The sequence below is a fragment of the Penaeus japonicus genome, unplaced genomic scaffold, assembly GCF_977035675.1.
Source record: "Penaeus japonicus unplaced genomic scaffold, GWHDUDI00000001_assembly GWHDUDI00000031, whole genome shotgun sequence".
Classification (NCBI taxonomy): domain Eukaryota; kingdom Metazoa; phylum Arthropoda; class Malacostraca; order Decapoda; family Penaeidae; genus Penaeus; species Penaeus japonicus.
Window position 1 is genome coordinate 16,896,080 of NW_028234433.1, and position 15,000 is coordinate 16,911,079.

Genomic DNA, 15,000 nt, shown 5'->3' on the forward strand with positions numbered 1-15,000 from the left:
CCTCTTCCCTTCACTCCGCCGGCAACAGGTGATAGGGAGAAGGGAAGAAGTGGGTAGGGAGGGAAGGGTGGGGCGGTAGATGGTAGGGGGATAGGGTGGGGAGAGAAGACTATGCTGGGGGTGGGGGATGGGGAGAGAGGACTATGCTGGGGGTGGGTGTAGGGAGAGAGGACTATGCTGGGGGTGGGGGTGGGGAGAGAGGACTATGCTGGGGGTGGGGGTGAGGAGAGAGGACTATGCTGGGGATGGGGAGTGGGGAGAGAGGACTATGCTGCGGGTGGGGAGACTATGCTAGGGTTGGCGGGGGATGGGCGTTAAGGGGAGGGGCCTCGTAGCTGCGGCGAATCTTGCCATCTGCGGGTGGAAGAACACCTTCTTCCTCCACCACATCCTTCCCCGGAAGTCTTACCGCACGCACGCAAATACATACACCCCCTCCCTCCCTCTTCCCTTCTATCTCTCTCTCTTCACACTCAAAGGAGTAAAAATTAGCCTTTCTCTCTCTCTCTCTCTCTCTCTCTCTCTCTCTCTCTCTCTCTCTCTCTCTCTCTCTCTCTCTCTCTCTTTCTTTCTTTCTTTCTCTTTCTTTCTTCTTCTCTCTCTCTCTCTCTCTCTCTCTCTCTCTCTCTCTCTCTCTCTCTCTCTCTCTTTCTTTCTTTCTTGCTCTCTCGCTCTCTCTCTCTCGCTCACTCTCTCTCACTCACTCTTTCTAACTCTCTCTCTATCTTTCTCTTTCTCTTTTTCTCTCTTTCTCTCTTTTTCTCTCACTCTTTCTCTCTTTCTCTGCGTGCGTGCGTGGAGACTTCAGTGGTCGCCGCCTCCGCCTTTGTCTCTGGCGTCATCCTTGAGCCACGTGAGCGGTGTCAATATGATGATTTTCATTTTCCCCTTCGCGATGTTTTGCTTCGTGCCGATACATTGCCTCAGCGCTCATTTCCGCTCGCCTCCTTCTATATTTAGTCATTTATCTTTCTCGCAAGATTTTATGGATTGTTTTTATTACTTCTTGATACTTGATGTTGATGCCGAGGGCTGGAATTGCACGAGCGTTCGTATCTCTAAAGAGGAACCCCTGGTATAGATCCCCCACGCGGAGCAGCTGCTGGCGAAGAAGGCGCTGCTGGCGAACGGGTTTTTTGTGTGCTTGCGCGCGCGCGTGCGTGTGTCGGGGGACGCTTGCCTGCGCTGGTGCACTTGCGCAGGAACGCCTTGGTCGAATGGAAGAAGAAAAAGAAGAAGAAGAAGAAGAAGAAGAAGAAGAAGAAGAAGAAGAAGAAGAAGAAGAAGAAGAAGAAGAAGAAGAAGAAGAAGAAGAAGAAGGAGGAGGAGAAAAGATGAAGACAGGAAAACATATTCCTTCTTTTTCCTTCTTCATTCGTCACAGTCGGGGCGAATGAAGAAGGGTGGAGGGGCACGCGGAAGGTTGAGGGGTGGAGGGAGGAGGGGGGGTGGGAGGGGGCAGACATTTTCTCAAGGTCCACTAGCTTGTATCATTACTATTCGTGGCGTAGGATCCTCACCTCACCTTCCATGGCGTGTTTATGAAGTGTTTTTATCTATGCTCTGTGCATGGGTGCTTGTCTGTGTCTGTCTTTCTGTGTGTGTCTGCCTCTGACTCTGTCTCTATCTCTATCTCTCTATGTGTGTGTGTCTGTGTATGTGTCTATGTATATATGTATGTGTGTGTCTGTTAACATTTGTGTGTGTTTGCCTTTGTGTGTATAATCGTGAGCGCGCGTGTGACATTACAGGGTCCGCCCACGTGTTGAACCTGCGAAGACAAGCCCCTTCCAAGATGCCTCGGATGTTTATAGAGCGAGTACCGTAACGTTAACCTGCTTTTATTGGCAAGCTGAAGCGACGATTTGCTTGCGTGGCGTTGCGTGCGTGATTGCGTGTACGTGCGTGCGTGTAGCCTTCGTGTAACCGTGGGTCATTTGCGGGAGATCGAAGCAGCGTGGTGGCTTGATTATCAGATAATGATATGACTATTATTATTGATCGAACAGGCGAGGGCGTTTACGCTTACGGTTTTGTTGCTTGATTGTTTGTTTGATGAGTAAATTATTGTCTACATTTATTTTTATTTATTTATTAATATCAGCATCATTATGATTACTGTTGTTATTATTTATTGTTATGCAGTTATTTTGTTATTGTTATTGATGTTATTTATTGTTATTATGATGGTTATCTTTATTATTAATAGAATAGTAGTAGTAGTACCATTATTGTTATACCATTATTATTATTATAATAGTGAAAGGTGCATCTGACTGTCACACCGAAAAAACAAATAGTCGGTAAAAGATCGCATTTGATAGCACTTTGCCGTCCTCGCTGCTGGCAATGATGATAATGATGATGGTGATGATGATAATGATGATGATGGTGGTGGTGGTTGTGGTTAGTGGTAGTGATGATGACAATAGCGACGATTGGCGAAGAGTTACTGTCGTCATCACCTTTTTGAAGAATGACCTACTTGTGTGCAACATTTAAGCTGAATACTCCCCCCCCTTCCCCCCACTGAATCCGTGTTGATTTTATCGAGTGTTGAAGAGATTAAGTGTTGATGTGCATTGAGAGTGGACTGGCCTGGGTGTTCATATAGGCCTTGGGCACTTGTTTCTCTGCCCGAATAGTGGATACTTATTGTTCTATGTTATTGTTATTTATTTCTGTATTTGTTATTGTTGGGATACTTATCGTTGTGTATTTTTATTATTGATATCATTTAGATCTGTATTCGTATTGTTTATTTTGGGAGTTTTCATAGGCCTTTGATGAATACATCTCAAAGGGGGGACGGGGGAGGGGGAGGGGGTGTATATCATTTAAGAATTTGAAAAGAAGTTAATGAATTGATTGTTTCCAGATCTTATGTTAAGCGGAATAACAGTGTAGAACTTCCCTTTGCGTGCGCTGCGTGTCCTGAACCCCGGCAACGAGCGCGTCTAGCAAGGCAATTAAGGTTACATCAACATGCATTTGCAACAGCTGTTTTCACTATTCTCTCCGTATCTGTCTTGTGGCCGCGGTTCTTCGGCCTTTTCGGAGGTGTGAAGTTGGGGATTTTTTATTTATTTTTTCATTTTTTAGAATATAAGAAGCAGTGGAAGAAGAACGAAAGGAGAGGAGGAAGGAGGAGGAATGAATGTGAAAGGGGGGGGGTTAGGAGGAAGGAAGGAAGGGAGGATAAATGGAGCGAGGAGGAAGGAGGAGAAAGGGAGGTGTAGGAGGAGGAAGTAGGAGAAAGGAGAGGAGGGATAGGTAGAGAAAAGATGATAGGAGGAAGAAGGAGAAAGGAGAGGAGGGGGTAGGAGGATAAAGGATGGGAAGAAGGGAGGAAGGAATAAACGTTAAAGGAAGTGAACGAAGGATAAAGTAGGTTGGAAAATAAGGCAATGGATGAAGGAGGAAGAGATGTAAGAAAGGGGAGAGAAAATGAACGAACAACGAAGCAATTACGAAGATAATAAGACAAGGTGTAAATCAACAGGAAAAAGAAAACGGGGGAAAAAATACAAAATACAAAAAAAAAATCCCCAGAATAGAACGAAGAAGAAAAAACAAGTGAATATCAAAGAAGAATCAAAAGAGAAACACCCCAGAAACAAGGATAACAAACCTAAAACAAAACAAAAATAAAGATATATGAATAAGAAGGAGGAGGGGGAAGAGGGATAGAAAACATGAAAGAGAAAAATAGAAAGCGCACACAACAGGATAACATTACCCAAGCTACACCTGCGTTATGTTACTGAGTCACGCCACTTAAGTTAACTGAGGTCGTGGTAGTGTTGTTACGGAAGTCTGAATCGGGGGAAAATAACATCCTAAATGTGTGGTTTATGTTAATAATTGTTGATAAAGAAAAACAAAAGCTTTGAAAATTATGACTGTCGTTATTATAGTAGGTTAATTCGTTTGATATGAAAGCATTGTAAAATGAGATCTGGATTTTGAAGTAATTCGCCTTATTATCAAGGGATGCAATTGTAATATGGCGATATGAATTAGAACATTTTGTTTTTAATAATTGCGTAATCGACTTCAAGAATTAGCGTTTTATCCTCCTGCACTGGCGGGGGTGGGGTGGGGTGGGAGGGGGGGTGGCGACAACAAGACCAGTGCAGTGGCCGAATCTTGGCACGCCCTTGGTGCCAGGGGGGAGGGGGAGGTGGAAGAAGAAGAAGAAGAAGAAGAAAATGAGGAAGAAGGGGGGAGGGGGAGGAGAAGAAGAAGAAGAAAAGGAGGAAGAAGGGGGGGAGGGGAGGGGGAGGTGGAGGAGGAAGAAAAAGAAGAAGAAGAAAAGGAGGAAGAAGGGGGAGGGGAGAAGAAAAGGAAAAGTAGGAAGAAGGGGGGAGGGGGAGAAGAAAAGGAAAAGTAGGAAGAAGGGGGGGAGGGGCGAAGAAGAAGAAGAAAAAGAGGTGGAGGAAAGGGAGAAAAGGAGGAGGAGGGGAAGGAGGAGTGGAGGTGGTGTGCGACGTATTAAGACGGCCACGCCCCCTATTGCATTATCTAGCGCCACGCTCCTTCCCTCCGCCCTCCAACAAGATTGGCAAAAGCCGTGGAAACTTTGTGTCAGCAATCAGTATTCTGTTGGTGGTATTATTATTATTATTAATACTTATATTCCTATGTTTTATTATGATTTTTTTTATTATTACTATTATTATTACTATTATTGTTATTGTTATTATTCATCCTTCTCTCGAAAGACATCCCTCATCTCCTCTCCCTACCCCCTACCCCCTACCCCCTTGGAAGTCTCACGCGCCCCTGCATGACTGACGCTGCAATGCCAGCGACCACGTGTTCTGCTCGACGCTACTTCTGGCGCATGCATGACATTGTGGCGTCAGTTCCAACGGGAGAGGGGGAGGGGCGGGGGAAGCGGGGAGCGGGGGGGGACCGGATACACCCCCCCCCTCTCTTCCCTTTCCTGGATAGCAGGCGGGTTGAGACTTTCGAAAGTTGTTGTTTTCCTTCCATTTATTCATTTTCTCTCTCTTTTGCTCTTCCTCTTCTCTGTGCGTATCGTGGAATGATTGATGTTTCTTTGGTTTTGGAAAATCGTAGAGGATGTTGATATAACGATGATGGTGATCATGATATTAAGAATAAGAATATTAGAAATAATGATAACAATGATAATGATAATAACTATAGAAGTAATACAGTCAACAACAACAATAAATCATTGTTACTATTATTATTATTATTATTTTAACAACAATAATAATCGTCATCATCACATAGTTAATAAACTCGATCATTTTTTTTATTAAGAGGGAAAGCCACAAGACAATTTGAATGTCCTGCGCGACCGACCGTTGTGAAAATAGAAGGCCTGGGGGCACCTTTCCGACCCTCAGGATAGACCGGTGAAAATTCGGGGGGGCGGGGCGGGGGGGGGTTAAGGAGGGAGGGGGCAGGTGCTCTTGGCCCAGGTGTCTGTGTCTGTGTGTGAGAGTGTGTGAGAAATGAAATTCTAGCTTCCTCCCGCCGTTTGAGTGTGTATGTGTGTGTGTGTGTTTGTGTGTGTGTGTGTGTTTGTTTTTTTGTGTTTGTGTTTGCGTTTGCGTTTGCTTTTGCGTTTATGTACGTATGTGTGTGAGTAAAGAAATGCATATGACAATACATAAATTGGTATCCTATTATCTCCGTTTTTTCTTTACACGATGGACGGTAAGAATGTCCCCAGCGGAGAGCGAGTGGCCCCACCGAGCCGGCTTTGGCCATGCTTGGAATGGACGTGCAGTAACTTCTGGAAGCTTTTTAGCGGCAGGGCAGAGTGTAGGGGGGTTACAGGGGGGATGGTGGGGGGGGAGGGAGGGAGCCGATTTGAACGATGCTCTTCCCCGCCATTATTTTGTTTATAGATGCATTTCATATAAATTCTCGAAATATTCTCGTTTTCTCCTCTTCCCTCGGGCAAAATGAAAGCGTCCGTATCTGTAACCCTTTGTTAAATGTCAAACCGAGGGAACCGTCACGCTATAATTTTCCGTGAAAGCTATCAGATGACTCGCTGAGTGAGTGAGGAGTGATGGACACAGTTAAGTGGGGGGGGGGGATAATACGGTACTTTTGTAGTGTAGCAACATCGAGAGGGCTTGATTTAAGGGGGGAAGGGGATGGGGGAAGAGGGAGGGGAGGGAGTTGGCACGTGTACAATGCTTTTATAGATTTGGATGATTGACTTATTATGATTTTAACCTCTATTACTCGGGTCATTTTGATTTGGGGTTCACCAAGGGAGGAGTCAGTCTCTGGTAATCGCTCGTACTCGCTGCCTAACTGGCCTGATTACCCAACCACCTTCGTAGCCTCCACTCCTCCGGTCATTTTGGTTTGAGGGCAAAGGGTGGTTTGATTGTCACCCGTCCACTTGCCTAACCTGTCTGACTACCAGCATCTATCTGCCTCGTATTTGCGCCGAGTCAGTGGCCATCTTCTTTTATCCCTAGTTCGTTCTTTCGTTCGTTCGTTCGTTCGTTCGTTCACCATCAACACCGCACTCTTTCGTCAAGTGTTTAAATTCGTCAAGGCGCTGTGGAGGCTGGTAATGAATACAACATCAGCAGTCTCCCCAAAAGAAACTTTTCTCTAGCTGCGATGAAAGACCCGCAACTTTGGGGATACTTTTTGTTGAGATAGCATTAAAATATTGAGTAATATACTAGCCTATTCAGCACATGTAAAGGGTTACTAGAAGATCCTGGAGCTGCAAGTGTGGCACGTTATTACCTCTCATGGTACGGGTGTGACCTTCATGACGTGATTATAAGCTATAGGGTATGTTTTTAAAGTGAAGTCAGGTGAAGCCTTACATATGGCTCTCCTCTAGCGACATATATAACGGGTTGGCGACCTTGGAAAATTATTTAAAGTAGGATGAAGCCTTTAAGCCATAGTCAGCGGTCGAGAACTCCCGTAGACGATAATATGAACACTTGGCTACTATGTGCTAGGACTGTCATGTCTATCCAGATTTATCCAACTAACAGAAGGCAAAGCCGTTAATAAAGTAGCTTTAATCAGACTGGAAAACATCTTTCCCCTCCCCTCCCCCCCTAACCCCAGCACCGCCTCAGCCACCTGCTATGGATGGTAATGAAACACGTCACGCATGCACGGGGATTCTCGCGTGCTGTTGCAACCGTCAAACGCAGCAGTTTTTGCACCGGGACAGTCTTTGACTTGCGCGTTACTTGAGAAACAGATGCAGGCATTTTGTTTTATTGTTTGTGTTAGTCTCTCTCTCCCCCCACTCTCTCTCTCTCTCTCTCTCTCTCTCTCTCTCTCTCTGTGTCTTTTTGTCTGTCTATCTATCTCTATCTCTATCTCTATCTCTATCTCTATCTCAGTAACACATGCGCACACGCACACACACATTTATATATAAGTGAGTGTGTTCACCTAATTGTATATATATGAATTTCAGAAAAAAAACTATTTTCATTATTGAATAATTCCACAAATCAGATATTCCATATATCATTTCAGAAGTCATTCCTTTGCTTTCACTTCTCCCTAATTTATGAATTTATCTCTCTAGTAATTCAAAACGACAGCGCTACCAGAAGTGCGAATCCGCTAGACACATTGGCAGTTTTTCCCAATTGTTCTGAGGCTAAAATTATCATACCGAGCCGCGCCCAAAGCCTTGTACAAGTGTCCATTGAGTTTGAACATGGGAGTTAATGTGTCAATTTGTTCAAACGGGATCTCTTCTTCTGTTTCTGTCCGTCTTGTTTCTTCCTTTCTTCCTTTGTTTGTTTGTTTGTTTGTTTTATATGTTTTTTTCAGTTTCGTTTTTTTGTTCAGTAGGTTTCGTTATGTTGACGCGTCTGTAATTTTTTTTTTTTAATGGGTTATACTTTGTTTTGCGTGTTTGTTTATGTGTGTGTTTGTATGTTTATGCATTTATTTGTCTATGTGATGAATGGGGTTTGTTGTGTTGACGTGTGTATTTCCTTTTCTGAATGTTTCACCTTGTTTCACTTCAATTGAATGATTCAGATTTTAGGCTCGAACAGTGTCTCTGTTTTCGTTTTTATTTCATATTTGTCTAAGTTTTGTATAAGTTTACAGCGGTTTCACTTGATTTTGGGGATATTTTTTAAAAATGTATGGGTAAAGTTTTATTGTTATATGCACTAGAACGAATGCATTTCAATATTTGTATTCAAAATAACCATGAATTCAACCATTTAACATGTTTCGTTTTTTTATCTTTCTTTTATGTATAGTAGATTAACCTCCGAGACTAAATCCTAAATTAGCTTCAACGGGTTCCCTCCTATAAAGAAAAAAAACAAACACAAAAAACGCAAGGAAAACAAACAAAAAAACGCTAAAAAACAAATTCCAAATCAAATCCAAGTCTCTCCACAGACAAAATAAAAATTATGTGGCAGTCGATCCTAAACAACAGATCAATCCCACAGAAATATAAAAGATTAAAAAAAAAAGAAAAGAAGAAGTGAGAAAGAGAAAAGAAATAAAAAATGAGAACGCGGAAATGAGATTCAAAAATGGAGTCGTGGTTGGCTTGCTGTGAACGCCAGACGAGAGAGACGCGGTTGAGAACTTCCTATTTCCTCATCCGGCTAATCCTTTGATCCTGCTGTAGAATAAGGACGTTGGGAAGGATTGTGGAATTGATTGGCTGCATTTGGAAGAGGTATTGAACATAAGGAGAACGTGATAAGAGGAAAAGATTAATTATAATGGTGGCTTTATGTTGGTACTTGTATGTGTTTGTTCAATAACGGGTTGGGTTTTTTATTAAGTGTAGGCAAGTGGTAGACGACCCTAAGTATGTAGAATTTAAGCGATTATGTGACATTAGTGCAATATGAACGAGGAATTAGTCCAAGTGAAGTTAACAAGAGACTCATAAAACAGAAGAACACGTACATACAGCCTGCCTGCCTGGCCTTGGGTTACACCACACACGGACACATTACACAATACCCTTGGTCATGTTAGGTTGTAGTTTTGTTTGTGTGGTGGAGGGTCTGTTGGAAGGTTTTTGTCTTGGTTGATTTTGGTTGTTTTTCGTATTTGTAAGGGAGTTGGTTGGTTTAGGAGTGGGTGGGTTATGGGGAGCTTATGGTTTAAGTTAGGTTTTTGGTAAATTTTGATATGTGATGTGTGTGTATATGTATATGTGTGTATATATATATATATATATATATATATATATATATATATATATATATATATATATATATATATAGTGTATGTCAGATTTTCACAAATGAAAGATGAAGATCACAAGTCAAAAACAAAGGTTTGCCATGGCCAGAATAGAAAGAAACACTTTTATACTAATTTTTGTGTACAGTTTGATCTCAAATTTGCACAAGGCTCTCACACACAACAGGAAAAACATGAGACTGAACAAGAAAAACAGGAAGACAACACAAGATCTATAATTACTAAACCCGGGGTGTCCCTTCAGCAACTGCCAAAGGGGAAAGCACCAGGTGGTCTTTGCTCTTTCAGTCACACCCACAAAAGCAAAAATTATAAGAAGAAAGGGGTATTGATAGACATAATAGATACTTCACAGTAATAGATATGCACGTATGTTTTTTTCTAAAGTAACTGATAGTTTTACTAAAGTAACTGATAGTTTCAACGGGAATGCTTTGACATCTTGGACTGACATATTTTATTTATTTATTTTTTTTAATAGCCATAAATTTTTGATTACAGCCTTTTTTATCCTTCTCTTTTAGGGGACTGATAGACACAAGTAAAATATGTGGATTAAAGTGATAAGTAGATTTTAACATGGGGTATGAAAACTTGATATTTATGGTCAAAGAAATTGTTTCATTTGATGAATCGAAAATCTATAAAGATATGATATTGCATTTCCATTCTATAAAGTAGTTTAATTTACAATATCACTATATATACTGGGCTGTGTTCAACTTCTTTCACTTTGATTTATCTCATGGTTTCCAATACTACAAAAATTTACAATTTAAGTACAGACCATTGATGCATTACAGTCTCCTAATGTTTTTCTTTCCTTTTTTCCAGGATGGCCTTAGGTGGAGGGAGTGAAGGGGGCCGATATGGGTCTGTTGGAGAGAGCGGGGGATTAATGTGCGAATCACAGCACAGTGGCAGCAGTACCAGAAGAAGTGGTACCAGCAGTAGTGCCAGCAGCGTAGTGGATGACACGGATCACAGCCTGATGACCCAAGACGTGTATCAGCGGCAACCACTCCTAACCAACCATGACCAGTACATTAGTACTAATGGGTGAGTATCAATTATTATTTTGGAAATTGTATTATTAAAGCTTACTGCCCTCTCTTTCTTCGATTTTGTATCTCTATAATATGATTTTCTTTATTTTTATTATTATTTTTTTATTGCTGTTGAATAAATGCTTTGTAACCTGCAAATAAAATTCTCCTTTGATAGTAATCATTAATCGATATTACATCTTACCTTGTGACAAATTATAAACATCAGAAACTAGAATCTTATCTACCAATTATGATAGGAGGTTTATTCTAACGATTCTCCATCCTTCAAAGGGTCAGCAAGGATGGAGGGAGTGGTGGCTACTATGACAGTAGTGGAAGCAACGGCATGGTGAAAATCCCCATCCCAGCGCCACACCGAGACGAGCCAAGGTTCCCGAAAGAGAAATCAAAAACTTTCTTTGGTAAGTATGAATTCCTGGTTTCATTGCAGTGTGAGTGAGTTGGTGTGTTGAGTGGACTTGTGATTGGGTGGGTGAGGGAGTAGGTGAATGAGTGAGTGAATGGTGATTGAGTGAGGAATGAGGGAGTGGGTGGGTGAGTAGGTGATCAGGTGGGTGAATGAGTGAGTGAGTAAGTAGGTGATTGGGTGGGTGAATGAGTGAGTGAGTGAGTGAGTGAATGACTGTTTGTGTCTGTATGTTTATGAAGTTTGGTGCCCTCCTTTATATTAAATATGACTACAAAAAGTTGGAAACTGTAAATATATATATATATAGTATAGTGTATAACTTTTTCAATGGTAAACCCTTTAAATAGTTATCATTTGTAATCTTGACAAGTTGTACAAACAGCTTTAACAAGTAAGGGTTGGGAGACATGCTTATTGCCATGTTATACGCAAAAGCTCTTAGTCAGAAACACATCTCTACTTTTATAAGCCTTCAAGAGAACATTGAATTGTGTTATTAACTCTATAGTCACAGCTGATATCCCTCTCTCTTTTTTCAGCATTTTTGTTCCTTTTTGCCAACTGGATCTTTACAACGGCTTCCTTGGCACTCACTCACGAAAAGGTGCCAGATTACCCTCCACTCCCGGACGTAACTCTGGACAACATCTCCACAAAAGAATGGGGCCTGGATGCCTCCGAGTTCATCATCATTTTCTCTGTTTATTTGTGTGTTATGGTTGTCATTTTCCATAAACATAGGTAAGAGTTGTAATCATCGCTTCTTCCTCCTCTTCCTTCCTTTTTTACTTTAACTCTTTACTCTGCCTTTTTTTTTTCCCCTCCTCTTCCTCCTCTTCTTCTTCCTCTTCTAAATTCTCCTCCTCTTCTTCCTAATTCTCTGCCTCCCTCCCATCATCATCATCCTTATCTTCCTCCTCATCTTCCTCCTCCTTATCTACCTCCTCCTCCATCTACCTACCCCCCCTCCTCTCTTATTGAAAAAATATTAATTGTATAAGATGTAAATAAGGGAAATCAAATATTAACCTACTCTTTTCCTCCTCTTTGACAGATGGATCCTCTTTCGACGCATCTTCCTCATCATGGGATTGTTATATTTTTACCGTTCCATCACTATGTACGTGACAGTCCTACCAGTAGCCAACCCCAATTATTACTGTGATAAAAAGGCAAACTATACTACCCCAATACTGGTAGCGAAAAGAGTTATCCAGTTGCTCTCCGGCTTCGGCCTCTCAATCAACGGGCAACACACCTTCTGTGGGGATTACATCTACTCGGGACACACCGTGTGCCTAGTGTTGGCCTACCTAGTTATCCGTGAATGTAAGATATTCCTCGGTTTTAGAATGCCAAAGTGAATATATTTTGTACAAGATATGTGCATATTTCCTATATCCTAGTTCAAATGTAGGTATGGATTATAAGAAAAAAAATACTTTGGCTTATCTAACTGTTTCTGTTTGATCTTCTGCAGATACGCCTCATCGATGGTGGCTGGTACATTGGGGTTTTGCTCTGCTAGCTATTGTTGGTGTAGTGATGGTCCTCATAGCCCGAGGGCACTATACTGTTGACTGTCTTATAGCTTACTACATCACCACGCGTATATTCTATATGTACCACACTATGGCTAATAATGCCAACCTCAAGGTGAGTTTAGTGAAGAATTTTGTTTTTATTTGGATTGATACCAATATCCTTTCATCAGAATTATTACCAATGTGATACTAGGTGCTATTGACACCTGATAAAGTAGAATTGTAATGATTTTATCAAGTTATTTTAATATAAAAAGGAAAGTTTACTGATTAGTCCTTAATATTGATTTATATCCAGAGGTACTTCTTCTAAATAAAGATCCATTTACTTTACAGGAATCAGGGCAAAATAACTTCCTTGAAAGACTATGGTGGTACCGCCTTTTCTGGCTATTTGAACGGAATGTCCAGGGTGTGATTCCTCGGCATTATGAGTGCCCATTTCCATGGCCAAGGAGATGGAGCAGCAAAAATCCACAAAGGACCTCATAGTTTCAATGTGTGCTGTATTATCCAGGAACTGCATTTGAACCAGTGAATCACTGATATACAGCCTCGAAGATAGTCAGTTTTTTTATGTGTGGATTTCTATTTTTTCTTAATTTTAACCACTACCCCTCAGTACATTGAAGCCACTGAAGATGTAAATACTTATATTCATTGTGTCTGAGGCATAGACAAACCCCCTAAAGTGAAACTATTGTTTCTGTGAAATTTGACTTGTGATAACAGAACAAGAATTTTAATACTGGAAGAATTCCCAGAGAATCACGGAAAGGAAGAAAAGGTTACATTATATTAATGCAGTTTTAGCCACTTTGGTAGGAGAAAGTACTTGATACTACTCACAATATTACATCTGAAGGAAAAGGAGTGAAGTTTGTGCACTGATAAATTTATAAGCTTTTGCTATACTGCCAGTTTACAAACAGTGGGTGTTTATAGGTATGTAAGATGACAAGTCCCAGATCTGTGCCATTATTAAAATCCATTAGAGTAGATATATTTGGTTTCTGTATGAAAAATGGACTTAAGCATGATTGCTGCTTTTGTTTTGCAGTTTACCCAAGCTATTCAAATTGATAATGTTAAAGAAAATTAAGAAAAAAAATCTGTGATTCTTGCCTTTGTAGTTTTTAGTTTCAAGTCATCTTTGGTAACATTATGTATAAGGATGTCACTTGCTCAGGATGTTCATAATTGAAATATATGTTGTGGAATATTTTTCAGATTTATAGTTTCCATATTTCCCCAATTTGTGTTTTTATGCTTTTAAAATATTTTGGGTCTTTGTCCAAGAATTGTTTTATTTTGTAGAGGTTTTATTACATTTTGTCCTCATAGCATGACCAAAGTGAAAATAACCCTTTCTCTGTGTTACTCTTAAAGGGCATTTCCATTTTAGACATTATCATGAGCACAGAAATGAAATTTTGCTCCTAACTTGATTGAGGAATAGATTGATCACACACACTGTCATTTGGGGTTTATCATTTTTGATATTTTGCATTCTAAAGTGAAATTAAACAGATACACAAATCAGAGGATAATATTTATTTGATATTTACCATTGCTGTACTACTTACTAAGCTCAACACTGTTGTCTTTGTTAAGCATCTTTATTAAGTACCTATGCTCTTTATGATCTGGGACTTGGGAATACTTACGAAAGGTAGGCAGACGACCAGCTTTCAAGTAAACTACCAGTACTTGGGAATATTAATAGAGAAATTGATGTAACGTAGAAGGTGGGATTAAATTGTAATGCCTTTCATGATTAAGCCTTGTTCTTTAAACTATTTTGTATATGCATATTAAGCAGTTAAAGACAGTTTAAACATCAAGTCTAGTGATTAAGATTTTTTAGTCGGAAGAAAATATCTTTTCTTCATAAAAGAATCTCCTTGCTTGGTAGAGATGACTGGGTTCTGAAGTAACATGAGAAGGTTTGAGACAAGGAACTTACATAGAGTGCCAACAACTTATCATGTTAAATTTAGTCACTGAATCCCCCATCTCCATTTTCATCTCATCTTTTGAAGAGGTCATGTGTTTCTCAAAATGTATGTAAATGTGAGATAGCTACAAGCATGATAACATTGTTTTAGTGTCCATATGTCCACAGGTACTGGTTGATCCCCTAATTATTCATGTATATGATTTTAGTTCACCTAAAACAACATTTTGTGTTGAAAGATAAGGAGGGAGGAGGAATATTGTGGTTAAAGGATGTGTAATGTTCTTTTCTAATTTCCAAATCTCTTAGTGCCAGTCCATCAAGGTCACAGTATACAGGAAGTGTTCCACATTTTGGAAAGGATTTCAAAATGAATAGTTTATATATGTACATTTTGAATATTGTGATATCCACTCTTTCACTTGAATGTGCATGTCTTTTGCTGTAAGAAAATACTGGTATTTGTTTCAGTGTAGTAAATGTTTCTTCAACCACCCACTCTCTTCTCTTGAAAAATATAATCATTTTTTTCAGGGCAAGTTTTAGTTTGTGATTATTAAATGTCTCTGCTCCTTGTATACTGTGACTTGTTTATTGTGATACCGAATACTCACACTTAAACTCACAATCATTTGTGGTGAACAGTGTAGTTTTAAACTTAAAAAGAAAAAAAAAATATACAGTAATTAGTTGGCTTGAATAGATTGTATGTATATTTGAATGGTAATTGTACAAAGTGTATTCATGTCATGCTTACTTTTATGCAAGTATGCCTTGTGGATCATA

General features: G+C 40.3%; 1 protein-coding gene across 3 annotated transcripts in view; it reads left to right on the forward strand.

Annotated features, from left to right (window-relative positions):
* The window catches only part of LOC122259080 (phosphatidylcholine:ceramide cholinephosphotransferase 1), a 161,095-nt gene that overhangs the window by 144,111 nt on the left and 1,984 nt on the right, over window positions 1-15,000 (forward strand). For 2 of the 3 annotated variants that reach the window (XM_086555798.1, XM_043025600.2), the window contains exons 2-7: window positions 10,069-10,293; window positions 10,575-10,705; window positions 11,253-11,454; window positions 11,768-12,042; window positions 12,194-12,369; window positions 12,594-15,000. The exon at window positions 12,594-15,000 is cut by the window's right edge and continues 1,984 nt beyond it. In XM_086555798.1, coding sequence (XP_086411924.1) covers window positions 10,070-10,293; window positions 10,575-10,705; window positions 11,253-11,454; window positions 11,768-12,042; window positions 12,194-12,369; window positions 12,594-12,749 — 1,164 coding nt within the window. In that variant the 5' untranslated portion in view covers window position 10,069 and the 3' untranslated portion in view covers window positions 12,750-15,000. Of the gene's footprint in view, window positions 1-8,261; window positions 8,696-10,068; window positions 10,294-10,574; window positions 10,706-11,252; window positions 11,455-11,767; window positions 12,043-12,193; window positions 12,370-12,593 lie in introns of those variants that run through there. The other variant, XM_043025602.2, reaches the window with a different exon arrangement.